The sequence below is a fragment of the Pinus tabuliformis genome, chromosome 8 (genome assembly GCF_031772625.1).
Source record: "Pinus tabuliformis cultivar Carrire ecotype Pingquan chromosome 8, CPIR1, whole genome shotgun sequence".
Classification (NCBI taxonomy): domain Eukaryota; kingdom Viridiplantae; phylum Streptophyta; class Pinopsida; order Pinales; family Pinaceae; genus Pinus; species Pinus tabuliformis.
In genome coordinates, this window is record NC_142294.1 from 682,001,112 (window position 1) to 682,018,508 (window position 17,397).

At 38.3% G+C, this 17,397-nt stretch overlaps 1 protein-coding gene across 2 annotated transcripts in view; it reads right to left on the reverse strand.

The window, feature by feature from the left end:
• Positions 1-1,009: 1,009 nt before the first annotated feature.
• MK (mevalonate kinase) overlaps positions 1,010-17,397 on the reverse strand; it is a 75,426-nt gene continuing 59,038 nt past the window's right edge. For both annotated transcript variants that reach the window (XM_089372651.1, XM_089372652.1), the window contains exon 5: positions 1,010-1,452. In XM_089372651.1, coding sequence (XP_089228777.1) covers positions 1,331-1,452 — 122 coding nt within the window. In that variant the 3' untranslated portion in view covers positions 1,010-1,330. The remainder of the gene's footprint in view (positions 1,453-17,397) is intronic.

A 17,397-nucleotide genomic window follows, 5' to 3' on the forward strand; every position in this document is an offset into this window, starting at 1 on the left:
AATAACTAATTAGGAGGGTTTAATGATAACCTCCCCACCCAAGTTCCAGCCTCATGACGCGATTATGTTGTATGTCTGATGACATGACTATGATGTATATGTCTGATGTATGTACTGCTTCGTGAATTATGCGGAAGGTAGGCTTCTTCTAGGGTTTCGCACCCCTTTATATATTTATGTATGTACTGCTTCGTGAATTATGCGGGAGGTAGGCTTCTTCTAGGGTTTCGCACCCCTTTAAAAAAATATATAAACTTGAAATTTTTTTAAAAGATTATACAAATCATTTAATTTTTTTAATTCCTTTGTATACCTATAAATATAAATGCAAAGTTGTTCATATGAATAGACACTAATATGATGCCTTACAGAGTTATGACAAGCTACTTACCTATTTTATAGGGTAAAGATGAAAGTATGACATTAACCAGTGTAGAAAATCCATGGGGACGTTTGGGAGCTGGCTAATTACTTTGCCTATAGGTATGGAACTGACCACTACACACAATAAATGGCTCATGCATCACTCCCAATAGGTGATTGAGTGTGTATTCATTGCATGCTAACTATTTGCGTCTATTTGTTGTGTTTCAGGGGTGGAGAACGAAGGTTTTATTTGGGCACCCGGCTTTTCTATATGTACCAGTAGGATCCAGTGTTTGGAAAATTTGGGCGGGAAGGTTGGCAATCTTCTTTTGGCTTTGGCTTGGCATAATTTTGGCCGGACGATGAAAATCATTCTCAGGGGTCCATTTTTGGGACTAATTTTGGTTTATAAATGTGTATGTATGTGCCATCCAAATTGTACAAATTTTCAGGACTTTATCATATTCTCGTGTCTGTGATATTAAAATCTATCAGAAATACACTGCATCATATTTTGCATGCTCTTCTTTCCTTGAAACAAAATAATTATTTTTTCCGAGAGGGATTAAACATTCTCTTGTCATCTGCAAACAGAATCCCAGACATCAAGCTCATGATGGATACATGATAAAAGGCTTGCATATGTAGTTCATAATGAAATAACGATCAGTAACATAATTAAAAATTAATCAAGAGCAGTAAAGTCATGTCAACCTCATACATTTTTTAATCCTTCATCTATCGTTTTCCCAATAAGTTCAGCCTCCAGACAAAATCAGTACCATCGCCTTTACAAAATGCTCAAGCTATGTGCTGATATTTCTGAACATCTATGCTAAATATGTTCGAGCTTCGAACTTTTCCTCTCATTGGAGAAAGCTGACAAAAGAAGAAAAGCCAGTAATCATCCAAAGTTGACCACAAATAATAGACTAAAAACACACCCGTCACCTGCTCAAGAAATTTATGTGCTAGAGCATTGGAAGGAAACTTGGACTCCTTCACCTCCAATTGTTGCTAGAAAGCACTGGAATCCTTGAGACTCCAAGTCAACTTTCACTTTCTCGATCATCTTGCCAGATAACACTGGTTCTTGTGTCAAGGATGCTCAAACGGGAGGACATCACCAAAGTAGAAATAGCAGTGAAAGATAGTTTAAATTTTAACACTAGGAAAAAATTGAAGTCTAAACAAAAGCAACATGATTTCAATCATCATTAGGTGAAGCTCGGAACTAAGCTCTACATAATTGTAGTAAAGTTATCAAGGGAAACAATGACAGTGCTCAAATTCATGGTGCTACACTAATTCAATATCTCCTTGCACCTAGATAAAAATTTAGGTTAGACCTGCGAAAGAAAATATGGCATTAAAGAGCATATCTACAAAAGGTCTTGAACCAAAAGAATCAAACCTGTTTTTATAAAAAATATTCTATGCTCCACAATGTATATGTAAAACTTCTGGTCGGTACGGCCCAGCGTGGATATGTGGCTGGCTTGCAGCATAACATAAGTTGCAAAATAACATGATAGTTGTTACTTCAGTCAAGTGGACAGGAATAAAAGTATGGGAAAATTGTATATTGTGTAAAAATGAAAGATACTGCAGTGCTGCAGCTTCAACCTATGCAATTTAATAGAGAACCGTAGATATCAGTCCAAGGCCAGTAGGAGGCAAAGAGTAACTATGAGTGTTTTAAATTTTAGAAAAAAATAGACAGAGATGCAAACTGAAAATGTTATGTATTCTATGTTTGTGGATCATCGAAATCCTCCACATACTTCTTTATTCCTCAAGTCCTCAAAATTAATAATGTAATATCTTTCTTTAGCTCATTCTGAGTTGGCAATTGTAGTTAAATTGAAGATCAAGTTTCAATTGTTTTGCAACAGTAGGAAGAACAGGTTCGCAAAGAATTGATTGCACTGTCTCAAGAGGCATATGCACAAGTAATTCGATTAAATTGCTCCTGAAGTCCACCGAGATCCAGGGTTTTTTCAATAAATACCATATCTTTCATAAAGGCTTCTCTTCATGAATTTAAAGAGATCAAACAAGTAAGTTATTTCTCAGAAGTTCCTCCCCGTATTGAACATGTAAAATTGTACTCTTTGGATTAAAATATCAACCATTATTTCATTTTTAAGCCCCCATTTAACTCAGTTGTTGGGTTAGTTGAGGGAATTGAAAAATTGACAAATCGTTGGGTAGAATTTTGTTCACTGATTTGTTGGTCTGACAAAGATGAAGCCACAATAGGGAATTACCATGTGTATATTATACCCTGGAAAGCAACACAAGTAAAATATAATTTATGAAATTCTAGTGTGAAAATTTCTTTGTTAACTAATAAGAGTTTTTATCATTATTTTATGAAGTGGAGAACTGTTGTACATTCTGTGAAACGCAGTTATCCCATATGCTCAGTTTCTAGCTCTACTGGATTTTGTTGCTTAACCAGTAGTTGTTGAAATGATTAGCTGATAGGCAGGGTGACTTTGATTTGATGTTTATTAACAATCTATGTAGCGAGGGTGCATGTAGTGGGGTGCTTGGGCGTATGCACCCACACCAGGGGAGTGTATCCAAGCACCCGATGTGGCTGGGGTGCAACCATCCTGCACACAGATGTGGGATGGCACCTATGTTCCACCAAGTTTCCAGGACAGGGAGCACACGGGTGCTGGGAGATGCACAAGAGGGATGTGTGGGAGCACCCCCAAATTTTAGGAAAATTCAGGGGGGATGGGGGGCATCCACGTCCCTAACATAGAGGTCACCATGTCTAAAATTATAAAATATAAAAATAATGACAAAATCCCAACAATAACAATTCATCCCATGCAAATTCATCATTGTGCAATCCAGTGGAAATGCTGTAATCCTGCCAATCCTGAAATCCTAAAAACTGTATTAAATCCACTGAATTATGAAAACTATGTGAAATTCTACTTTCTCCATATGAAGTTTTAACTTTTAAGGGGTTGGAAGCACTCAAACATTCTGAAACAATAATGGTAATGTTAAAAATTTAAGTAAAAGAATAGAAAAGGTAAGACAAAGGAGAGTGTCACTTAAATTTACTTTAAAAATATAGAAAAGGTAAGATAAAAGAGAATGTCAGTGAAATTTACTTAAATTTTTAAATTACTTTAAGAATGTAATATTACCATTAATTACCAAAGTCCTAGACTCCTCAAAGTTGTAACCCTTATTTTCTCTTCATGGGTTGATAGACAAAAAATCTATGGGGAATGCCCATGCATCCCCTTTCCAGCGGAGAATGGGCACTCAGATGTCCCCCTTTCGGCAAAATGCGTCCCCCAAACTATGGAAATGTTTCTCCATGCATTTCCCTAAGTTTCCCCCAAAAGGGGACATTGGGAAACGTTCCCCAAGAACATTAAAGATTTAAGTAAAAGAATAAAAAAGGTAAGATAAAGGAGAGTGTCACTTAAATTTACTTTAAAAACATAGAAAAGGTAAGATAAAGGAGAATGTCAGTGAAATTTCCTTAAATTTTTAAATTACTTTAAGAATGTAATATTACCATTAATTACTGAAGTCCTAGACTCCTCAAAGTTGTAACCCTTATTTTCTTTCTATCTTCATGGGTTGATAGACAAAAAAACTAGGGGGAATGCCCAAGCATCCCCTTTCCAGTGGAGAGGGGGCACTCAAACATCCCCCTTTTGGAAAAACGTGTCCCCCAAACTAGGGAAACATTTCTCCATGCATTTCCCCAAGTTTCCCCAAAAGGAGACATGGGGAAACTTTCACCGGCCATCCCCTTGTCCCCAAAGCATGAGAAAAGTGGGGAGCGCAATCCCCACCCTAGGGGATGCATCCTTGTGGAACACTAGATGACAAGCCCCAGCCTATTTGGGGTGTTTGCTTGAGTTTCCCCCAAAAGGAGACATGGGGAAATATTCCCCATGCATTCCCTTGTCTCCAAAGCATGAGAAACGTGGGGGGCGCACTCCCCACCCTGGGGGACGTGTCCATGTGGAACGTTGGATAACACACCCCAACCTGCTTGGGGTGTATGCCTTGATACAAGGACATTCCCAATTCTATTATGGAACATCATCCCACATAATAATTGTAGTTACATTTTTACACTATTCATCATTTTATTAGTTCTTTATAACTATATATATTATAAGTGACACACCCACTTTATTTCAAAATGAGTGCACCCACACCAAAGTACCCTAGTTACTTAGAGAACAATTAACAGAAAACTTGCATCTTTATTTCTCCACCACTATTGTGGCTACATATGGTGTTGCATGCAACAGGATACAAAACTTGATAAACCTTAGCTTAACCAAGAAGATATCCTATTGTGATACAAGTATCATTTGTAACATACTGTGGTTGACTGACCAGCATCTATATATCCTAGTTTGATACTACAATAAAGTTGTAGCATCAAATAAACTCTCTTTTAGGGTGAGAATTGTTGAAATGTGTAACTAGGTTCGGTCTTCATAATATTCTATGTACTATTGATTTTATATACTTGATGTAAAAGAGAAAGAAAATTATTATTGTTATTTTTAGCATGGGTTTCATGCTCAAGCTCAATTTGTTTTAGGTCATAGCACCCATTGTGTGCTTGTAGGTTTTGCCATAGAGTCTAGAAGTCAAAGGAGTCATTGTCACATGTTTCGACCCTAATGGGCATTTTGTATTAAGTCAAAAGAATTTATTTTAGTCAAAATGTGTCAAAGTATCCCTCCCAAACTAAGTCGGCCTGCAGAAGACAAGTCGGCACTGTCTAGGGCAATTCGTACTCCAAGGAAGTGTATATATACAAGACACTCAACCTCATTTGTCAACACAAGCAACTTGATTACAAGGACAAGAAAGAGACAAAAGGGGACAAGCGAAGGAAAGAAGAACCGAAATTGATAATTAAAATTTTTTGTGACACATTCCCTCACATGTGTGAAAAACTAGGGCATCATTTTGTTGCAGCAAGGTCCAAACTGCAGCCATCTAAAGGAGCCAAATTTGTTGTCAAAAGGAACAAGTTTGAAAGCTTCATTACTAAGGACAAAGAAGCACCCTAATCAAAGGAAGAAGGAGACCTCTTTCACAATATTTCTCCTACACATGCGAAGGCGCAGCTACTGTAGGAAAGTTGAAAAATTGCAGGACTGAAGAAGAGGACAAAAAAGTGTTGTAGGGGTCGAAGTTGAGGATTTTGAGAAGTTTGACAATAGTTGACTTTGTTGAGTTGAAGTACATTGTAAGGAAGGTTGAATTAGTTTTGGAGGGGTCTCTATCTTGGGTCTAAGGGTCTTGGAATTCATCATTTGAAGATTCTATAAGAAGAGAAGAATTGTTGAAGTTTCTATGTCTACTTAGTTAGAAACCCTCCATGCACTTTATCTGATTTATTCCTACCTACTTGTTCCGTTACTTAACAAGTTATTTATAATGTAAATACTGAAAATAAACACTAGTGCATGCTCAACATATTACAGATCAACACTGAAGGAAACATAAACAATCACACCAAATGACACCATTATTTTTGGACCAATGTCCCCGGAAAAACCCAATGTGGGAAAATCGGTGCAACTATCTGAGGGTTTTCTTATTAAGCAATATCAGAGTACAATCTGGGTGCCAAAACTGGCCTACCCAATAGAGAATTTCCTTGGCAGTAATACCTCTCAGTTTGAGACAAATTTCCCAGCTGAAACCCCGGATAATCCTTCCGGCAGCTCCTCAGCTCCAATTTGCCCCAGAAACCCCAGTGTCTGCCCTTTCTAGACTGCGTCAGCCCCTCTCTACCCAGCACTGGCCCTGCGTCAGCCTTTCGGCCCTCTACGTCAACAACGCTGACCTCTTTGAGGCTCTGCGCAGCGCCCGGCTGCCTCTGCGTGAGGCCTGGTTGCTACTACATCACTCTGGCTACTTACTGCTCTTCCGGCACTATCTCTACCTCTCTGTCTCTATGTACTCAATGCCCCTCAGTTGCAACTCCGATCACTGATTCTATCTCTCTTAGCAACCCCCACTCTAGAGAATAGAATGACTGATCACTCTGATGTATTCTCCAAGTGACCCTCAAGCCTCCTCTTATACTTTTCTCGTTGACATACCAGTGGCCGAGATTAAGTCCCTAATCAACGACTAAGATTAGATCTGGCTTGATCTATGTCTTTTGGACCTTTCTAACACAGTTTCATATTAATTCACATTAATATTTTAATTTCCCTAAGTTTAGACTTAGGGACTCCATTAAAATATTAATTATTTTAATATCTCATAAACTGTTTAGAATCTGCCCAAACCCTTTTTGGGTATTGGAGATCTCATGTGCCCTAGCCTCTCCACCAAATTTCGTGGCTAGAGCACATCCAATGCTACCACAAATCAACAAGAATTTCTAGTGGGTTTTCCTCTGTAGGAGAGGTTTTGGCCCTAGCTAGTAGCCTACATCTTGTGTCCATTTGTTCTATTGATCTTCGTGTTTTGGTAGTTGTTTGATGATAAGAACATAATAATCAAGATAAGGAGAATCAAATTATAAGTACATCAAGTTAAAGCTAAAGAACATCACAAGCAGTTATCAAGTTTAGAGAAATCACACATCTTCTAGCTGCCCTAGATTTCTCAACAAGAATAATATGCAAAGTGATAATATATAGGGGAATTTCTTTGTCAACACTTTTGTTTCAATTGGATAAAAGTCGAAAAATGAACAAGCAGTGTAGATTAATGAATGAAGCCCATTTCAGTCATTGGCTGGGTTCAACAACTTATAAACCACATTTTTCGAAAAGTCTATGGATACTAAAGTTATAGAAGAAAGAAAACACAAGATTCACATGAGATGCAGACATTCCATTTGGTAACATACTTAGAGTTATAAACACTCCAAGCTCCAACGAAGCAAGAATATCCATCATTTATATCAACAAATCATTGTTGATGGAAAAAGGGGACCTTGGTTAGCCAAACTCCTTAACTCGTGAGACTTGGTTCTCTTTTGTACTTCAGTAAACTTGCCTTTTATCTTTTTTGGGGTGAATTCATCCAAAATACTCACATATTTTAGTGGAGATTTTGCTGAAATTCTAGTGTTGCAATGACCAGAATAGCTTTCACAATTAATAACTACTTCTCTTATGCAAATTGTTCCTTCTTTATACTTTAGTCAACAAGTAGCTATACATGAAAATTTCAACCAATAATTCTTCAACAAGAGAAGTTAATAGAGATCACAGTAGACAATAAACAATGGACAATAAGCAAGAGACAAGAGACACCAAGATTAGGCTCATAGCCAGCCACAAGGGGGAAACCCAAACATTCTTTCCTTGTGAGAGAGGGATTTTTTCCATCAATAGTACATCAAAATGTTCCAATCAAAGCCAAAATAGTCAACAATGAAATACCCAATCAAAGTCTGCTAACGAGAGGAGAGATATTCCACTTCTATACAATGAGAAGGTCTGCACAAAGAGGCTGAAACTTAAGGCATGTAGTCATTGTGATAGGAGGTCAAAGTTCTCACTGTGGTCACCACAAAAAACATGCCAATGAACTGTCAAAAACTCTGCCCAAAACCATCGGTCAACTTCAAAAGTATGTCATATAAAAAGAGCATGCTTCTATGTAGTTTTCAGCTTCAAAAGAATCAGCGAAACTAAAGATAAGATGATCCCAAAATACCTGTCATTATAGTCAACGAGCCTTTGAAGGAAATAAAAATTGCAGTCAATACGAACCCTTTTATCCTTTTTGTACATGTGGATATGTTCTACAATAGAAGACCGAACTTGTGTGTGATTTTAGTTGTAAAATGAGGCCCAACGAACATATATATATAGGTGTCATGAGAGGGCTTATTAGCCCTAATGGGGACGACATGATGACCTTCTTGGAGCCAACTTGTAGGTGTCAAGAAATCATTTCTTCTCCATGTTTTCAATGAGAAATGTTGACCATAGCTACATTATATTTCAACACTCCCTCTTAGATAGGGAGGTAGTTTTTCATTCTCTCTCAAGGTCAATCTTCTCGACCAATCCATAGGTCTCACGGCTCACAGTGTAAGGAAGAGAACACAATCCAAGCTTCTCTCTCTCAAACTCATCATAAGGAAACCGAAAGACACATAGCATCCATCAAAGCATCTCCCTGACCACGAGGTCTTATGGCACACAACCTAAGGGAGGAACCAACAAGGCATCTCCTAGATAACAATGTCTCATGGCACAACCTACAAGAGGAATCATCAATAGATCTCCTGGACAACAATGTCTCATGGCACATAACCTACAGGCTACAGGAGGAATCATCAATACATCTCCCAGACAACAATGTCTCACGACACACAGCCTACAGGAGGAATCATCAATACATCTCCCATACAACAATGTCTCACAGCACACAGCCTGCAAGAGGAATCATTCAATACATCTCCCAGACCACAATGTCTCACAGCAGACAGCCTACGGGAAGAATCCATCAATACATCTCCCGAACAACAATGTCTCATGGTACTCAACCTATGGAAGGAATCATCAATACATATGCCAAACAACAATGTCTCACGGCACACAACCTAAGGGAGGAATTATCAATACATCTCCTGGACAATAATTTCTCACGGTATACAGCCTACAAGAGGAATCATCAATACATCTCTCAGACAACAATGTCTCACAATATGCTCGAAGAGGTTTGGTCTCGTGGCCAGCGGACAATCTGCTAAGTCGTTTGTGCCGTTGTGCAAGTCACGAGTTCGAGTCTCGTCTTAACTGAGGGCCATCCTTGCGGGCTAGGCGGTTCCTCCTAGAGGTTATAGTGGCAGCCGGTGGGATTCAACCTCGAGTAACGCGAGTACGATACCACCGCCGTTGCCGATTCTGCTAGTCACAAAAAAAAACAATGTCTCACAATACATAGCCTACAGGAGGAATCACCAATACATCTCGAAGACAACAATGTCTCACAGCACAAAACCTACAGAAGGAATCCACATCTCATGGACAACAATGTCTCACGACACATAGCGTATGGGAGGAATCATCAATACATCTCTCAGACAACAATGTCTCACGACACAGCCTACGGGAGGAATCATCAATACATCTCTCGAACAACAATGTCTCACGACACACAGCCTAAGGGAGGAATCCATCAATACATCTCCTGGATAACAAGGTCTCATGGCACACAGCGTACGAAAGGAATCATCAATACATCTCCCGGACAACAATGTCTCACGACACACAACCTACGGGAGATGGTCCATAATATGATGTTATGTAATCAGTGTTCCCTCATTAAGGGGATTCTCAGTCATTCCAGTTTCTTCATATAAACATCAGCGATTAGTTCATCATAAAAAATGTAGCCATGGTGCATCTCAGTTCTTTATCAAACACAAGAGCATTCAATTTGTTCATTCAGATTTAGCCAAAGCTTCTCTCGGAAGCAAACAATCAACAACTATTAGCAAACAATAGTAGACCTTAGCAAAGGCTTCTCACAAAAGCAATCATCGACAACCATAGTATATACATTAAGTGGCTTCTCACATAGGTGAATGTCAAATCCACCAGATAATGTTTTGTGGATAAATCCCTTCTGCGGACAGAAGCAATCTCCCTAGGTTCAGTGGCTTAACCTAGAAACAACCAGACAAAATACAATGTCTTTCCCTAGAGATATTTGAAACATAAGAAGAATACTTACTTGGAATCCAATGCAAGCTTCCTTCTTCTCTTCACTTGTTCCCTCAAGCCCCAACTTTGACTTCCAAAAGTGGAACCTACAAATCAACCAAAACAAGCAAAGAGACCAAAATAGACAATATGGTATATTCACATAACTTTAAACCTATGTCACATGGTTCGGGTTCGAATTCGAATTCGAATTCGAATTTTCCGATGAGGTTCGTATGAGGTTCGGCATTAAGTTCGACTATATATATATATATATGACATAAAATAATAAAAAATCAAAATCAATCAATAAAACTATATGAGTAGCAGTGAGCACCCACGAGCCACAAATCACGACCACTATTAACTTCACGCTCCGGGCGGCGGGGACAAGCAACGTCTAGAAATTGAATTCAGGAAATTGCAGAGAATACAACACGCAGCGGCAGCACTGAGCACAATAGAGCGAGTACACTCAGACTGAAGTTGGCTTGTGAAAATCTATCGACAACCATGGTAAATAAAGCCAAACCAGTGTCCACCGCGGGAAACTAATTGGTGGGAAGCAGAACAAGAGAAAACCATGCGCTGCCCATGGTTTTTCTCATAAACCTTAAAACCACTGACAAAAACAGCCTGAAATCTAACCTCAAACCCCAAAATTTTTTTAAAAATTATAAAATTGGGCTTCAAGTTCGTCTTTAAGTTCGCCTTCAGGTTCGAATTTGTTGAGGTTCGACTATCAGGTTCGAATTCGTTGAGCTTCGAATTTGAGGTTCAACTATCAGATTCGCCAAACCTGAACGAATTTCAATTTTTTTTTGGGTTCGCCGAATTTCGAACCTCAAGGTTCAAATTCGGCGAACCCTGTGACATAGCTCCAAACAAGAGATCACATAATCTTATTCTACACATGTAAAGGCAAAGACAGTGTATGGGGAAAACAATGCACTTTGTATTAATAGCAATAGAGAAAGATTACAACCCTTTTTAGGCCTGATGTTGTGAATCTCTCCCAGCTTTCTTGTCCTTTATTTGCCATAATGATAAGCCTCCAATCTCATCAATATCTAAGGATGGATTATGGACCTCCAAAGTTAAATGAGCATCATAACAACAAGAATCAGAGTCTCCAAAAGCCAACCCAAACTTTATAGCAGATTGGGTTTTTATAGGAAAAATGAAGTTTTAGATCCACCATAATAGGGCTAGATCCACTTTGAAAGGGGATAAGTTCCATGGGATAAGAGATAAAGCCTTACTAGTAGGAATTCGAGATCATCTTCAACAATAAATGGAAGAATCGACTCTCAAAGCATCCAGAAGGGGAAGATTCAAAATTATATTTTATTTTTCCTCATTTTCAAGTGTCATCGCACTTATTGTAAAGGCAACCTGCGCTGACCAACACAAGTTGCATGTGTGCAACCTACACCATCGTAGTTTGTCAAGAGAGTAAGTGTGATGGAGTCTTAAATTAGGGTTTTGAGCCAATGTAATCCAAGATACTTATATATTTTGGAAATAGTTTTGCTTTTGGCCTTGCAGGGGATTGATGCAAAGTGTAATGGATGGCGAGAGATCTAGGTTCAGGGTCTTTTGCATAAGTGTGACAAAATGGCTTGTAACAGATAATAAGAGACTTCTCACAGAAGCAGGCATCAACAACCATAGTAGAATCTAGCCAGCCATAATCGAATCCAGCAGATGATAAGTGGCTTTAGTGGAAACAAACATCATCAGATAGATCAATGAACCAGTCAATATGAGAGTCTTGCAACTTCTTCAAATCATTCTTTAGGGAGATGTTGATGGACTTGCAGTCCATTGTGCTAAGGATATCAATAGATTCATGCCTCAAAAGCAGCTTCCTCTTACACGAAAGTTTTGTTCATAGAAACGTGCTTGATCTTATCTGCTCCCTCTGAGTACAAAGCCTATCGCGAGTTCCTTTTGTCACATTGTTCTTCTGTCATTTCCAACAATTGTCATACCTTGGCAGTGTTCATCATGTACTTGCAATCCTCACGAGGAGTATATGGAAGAACAAGAGCCAAAAGACTCATAATGAAACAATCAATAGAAACAAAGAAGATAATACTTATCTTTCGAGAGTGTGTCGACTCTCTCTTGATCTTAGCCTTCTTAGATTGAGTCAATTTCATCACATCATCGAGTCCAAACTATCATCAAAGAGTGGACATTATTAATACGTCATCAAGGAATCCTTGTTATCATTAAGGAGTTCTCATCATCAACAAGGAGTTCATGAAGTCCAAGTCATCAAGGAGTCCATATCATCATCATCATCAAGGAGTGTACATCATCATTGAATCATCATCTTCACCAAGTATTCTACATCATCATCATCAAGGAATCTACATTATCATCGAGTCCATGTCTTCATCATCATCAAGTAGTCTACATCGTTGAGGAATCCATATCATCATCATCATCACGGAGTTCATGTCATCAACAATTCCATGTCGTCAACGAGTCCATGTCATCAATGAGTCCACATTATCATCAAGGAATCCATGTCATCAATCAATCCTCATTATCATCATCAACATCATCAACGAGTCCACATAAGCATAAGGAGTTCAGATCACCATCAAGGAATCCAATCACAACATCCACGTCATCAATGAGTCAACATTATCAATGAGTCCATGTCATCAACGAGTTCATGTCATTAATGAGTCCACATTATCATCAAGGAGTCTAGTGCAATTCATCATCAAGGAGTCCGCATTGTCAATCTATATCTAGTCCAATTCATCATCAATGAGTTCATGTCATCAACAATTCCACGTCATTAATGAATAAAAGAGTTCCCATCATCATCATGAATCCACGTCATCAATATTATCATCAAGAGTCTTTATTATCATCAATGAGTCCACATCATGAATTCACATTACCAATAATCCTACATCATTTTCAGCTCCCTCTTAATCTTAGTCCTCTTGAGTCTAGTCATTAGTTCCCTCTTTCCATCATGCTCATCATTTTCAAGGAGTCATTGCGAAGTATGAGACTATGAGTGGTACTTTAGTTCTTCCATTCTTCTCACCTTGCTTCTTTTGCCTTCATTATGTGCCTGCAATTCTAAAAAACAAGTACCACCAAACAAAAATATACAAAGACAAGAGCATGATGTCAATATTTGTCAATCTAGGGTTTCCATAGATTCTTAGAGGGTGAAGTTCCAAGGTTCTAGATACAAACCCTATATTTAATGAAGTAACCCTTATTAGGGTTTTTATTTGAGCGGAAACATCAAGTCCTAGGGTTTTGACTTCTACCCCTAGGATTTATCTTAATTTAATTTTGCTAGGGTTTTATATATACCCTAGATTCTTTCTCTCAAAAAACCCAACGACTTCTCCAACAAGTTCAACCCCAACAGATTCTTCTGCAACTTCGACTGTAGAAACCCTATATTTCACATGTGAATTTGCTTCCTTTCCTTCTTCACTTGGATAGCCTTCTCCTTCTTGACCACTCATCTTGCAAACTTAGTCTTTTTCACACCTAATTTTGGTCTCTTAAGGTAGGTGCTATTTCGGTCTTACCACTGCAATTTATGCCCTAATTTTCTCACACGTGTGAGGTGTAGATGACCCAAAAACAATCTTCCAAGACTTCGCTTTCCTTCCTTGGTTTCTTCTTCCCTTTGCTAGGTATTCTATGCTCTTCTTGTGCTTCCACGAGTTGCATGTCTTCCTCCTCAATTGAGGTCGAGGTCTTCCTTATATATAGGTCTTTCTCTAGGTCGAATTGTTGCTTGTAGGCTAACTTGTCCACTCATAGACGCCGACTTGTTCTTTTGATGATGACAAGGTCTTGGAGGGACTATTTGACACTTTTGACTTTACATAAATTTTCTTTACAAGATGTAACATGCCCAAGAGGGTCTTCCATCCATTACAATGACTCAATTGACTTGTAGACTCAATGACAAGCCCTAGAAGTATTCAATGGGTGCTTGACCTATAAATAAATTTTCCTTTAACATGAAACCCATGCCTCAAGAATGACAATAATAAATTTATTTTTCTCATTACTTTAAATACATAAAATCATGATTACATATGTCATTATGAAGACCAAACCTAGTTACACTTTTCAACACCCCCTCTTAACTAAGGAGTTATTCATAATTTGTAGAAGGTACTTGGACATTCTCAAACTAAAGAATTCTCATAAGAAGATTCAGATTGGTAAGCCATCTCCTAAGCTATCTTATCAACTTATACCGAAGCATCTATCATACCAACTATCATTGTCACATAGCAAGGCCTTGACTAACAACTCTATCTCTCCACAAGATCAGAGCACAATTTTGGCGAGCCCAATGACTTGTAGACACCATCATCATTATCTCTCAAGGCACATACCCCACCCGGGTGTTCAAAGGGTATGTCCTTTTAGGACAATTCCTGTCTTGGAATAACACATCCTTAAGGAATTTCCTCTTCGACTACTCTTGCCTATTGGATGCCCTACCACATCCTCAAAGAGTATCAAAATCAATCTCAGATGCTTACCCAATCCTCCATTCTTTCTTCATAACATGAAGACAAGAATGATGTGTCTATCTCTCCCTCTCAACTAGGGAGGATATACTCATTCCTATAAAGAAATATACTCAAGCTCCCTCTTAACCAGGGACTTGACCAAGCTCCCTCTCAACTAAGGACTTGCTTCCAACAACTGTTATCTACTCCTTGGTAGAGATCATGGTACTATTAGTTGCTAGTAGAGCTCCTCCTTTCGATGTCATGAACTTCATCTTCTTCATTATGGAGCCTTCATCTTCTAGATCTTCATCGTAGGGTATCAGCCATCCATCACTTTCCTTCAACGAGCCATAGGATTGAACCAATAGTCATGTCATCCTTCTCTTCAATGGAAAGTGATCTTCTAGTCCACATCTAGTTTTTTTTCACATAGCTACCTCTTCCAAGTCATGTTTCTTTCAAGATCTTCCATCCATTTCCATGAGTACTAGTTGTAGGTGACATCTACAACTCTTTTGGTAGCCATGTTTCAACCCAACCAGATGATTTCAAAAATCAAAATGAACATCAAATCAAAGTTACCTTTTATGATGGCCTTTCATCGTGACATTTGCTTTTTGCAACATCAACATCCTGCACATTCGTAAACACATATCCAAGACTTTCAATGTCAGGGGTTTCATTCCTTTACAGACTTTATCAAGGTCTTCATATCTTCTCTATGGAGATGTCATAGCTAATTCTTCTAGTTATCGGATGTTGATCACTTATCTTATCTTGTGACTATAGTTGCATCCTTCACCCAGTCTTCTTCCTTCCACATATTACTTCCTCAAGAATTTCTATACTCAGTTCCTTCATCTAGTCAACCACCTCATATTCGGTATGAGGTCATATTATGTTGATTTCATCTTATCAATATGTGAACTAGTTCAAGGCACATGCCTTCATGCATCTTTCTAAAGGAAGAGATCCTTCTTCTTCGCTCATGCTCATGAGAGAGAGCATTCAACCATGCTATCTGCAACTATATGATAACATGAATTAATCTATTAAATACATGCATACCTCTTTTTTCCTTTTTGTCATCTAGACTTCCTTCGAAAGCTTCCTTTCCTTGCTTGAAAGTACTTCAACTATCTTGACAAGTTGCACTCCTTTGTCATTATACCATCATCCTTCTAAACAACGGATCGACAGAAGGTGGAATTGAAACATTTGCTTCTTCCAAGTAGAGGTGAACCTTCTAATGAAGATTCCAATGGAGGATCTTGATTGTCCTCATCTTGCAAATGCTCCTTCCTAATGATGATGATGTATGATAATTTATTTATGTCTGTTATCATGCTAGATGACTTTCTTCCAACCATATATACTACTACTTCAATTGCCTTTTCATCCTTTCAATGAGGATACCATGAGCTACTTTCTTTCTATCATAACGATTGTTACAACCATGTAGACTTCTACTTCAGCTATCCTTTCAAGCTTCTATAATGATGTCATGAGCTCTTTTCTGCTTCAATCGTATGCTTTCAATATGATGCCATCTTCTAATATGATGCATCTTGTCATACTTATAATGCTTCTCATCCTGACTGCAATCTTTAACCATAGTAGATGTCTTTTCACCTCCTACTTCTCCTTGCTATGTACCTGAAGATAAAATGTGAGAAGTCTTAATAGTGAAGATCTATCCCTTCTTCCTTCCTGGATTTCTTCTCATCAGGTTCTTCTACTTCTTTGGTGATATGGGCTTCATTCCTTTCTTTCCTTTTCTTGTCACCCTTCTTGAGTTTAGGGAAATCTCTCTTGAAATGCCCATATTTCTGACATCCAAAGCATTGGATCTTTGACATATCGATCTTCTTCTTTTTCTGAGGACCAAACTTCCCAAAATTTCCTTTTCTTCTAGCCATGGCAGCAAATGCTTGAACTTATTCATTTGATCCAACATCACTTTTTGCCTTTAATCTAGTTTCTTCAATCTTACATAATGACCAGAGTTCACTGAATGTGGTGCTTGATACAAAGTTGCCCCATTCATCAAGTAGTGCATTGAGCACAACGGTGGTCATCTCTTTGTCGGACATTATTTACCGTAACTCTTGTAGTTGGTCTATTATTTATGACACCCTCATAAGATATGAGGCTATCCCTTCTTCTTTTGATACCTTCATCTTGTATAGCTCAATTCTTAAAGATACCACTTCTCCTACAGTGCTTACAGAGAACAATTATACCAGCTTATCATAAAATTTATTTTGATGTCTCCATCTTTGCTACATAAGGAATGAGTGAATCCTTGATTGATTCTATAAGGATTCTTTGGGCCCCTATTTCCGCTTTCATATATTTCAATCGTGCTTGAAATTTCTCTTGAGATGGTTTGGAGACTTTACCCTTGACATATTCAATAACTTCATTCTCTATGAGGATCAAGTCTATCCTCTTTTCCCATACAAGGCAATCTGATGACCCAAACAATTTGTTGCTCTCCTTGCAAAATGAAGCCATTTTGACAGTAGATTCAGACATAGATATAAAGATACTTACTTGTCAAGTGAAGATGCTCCTAGCTGATGATATATTCAACTTGATGCATTCTTGATGATGTTGAAAATAGAAGATGCCTTCTTGAATATGATTGCTTCTTTAATGACTTCTCCTTCAAAGATGACAATATTATCTTAGATCATATGCTTTGAGATGTGATTTTTTCTTTAAAGAGAGGGATATCACCTTGATGATGATGATGGCAATGCTTCTTCCTGCTTCCCTTGGATGTAGAGACTTCAAGATGCTTC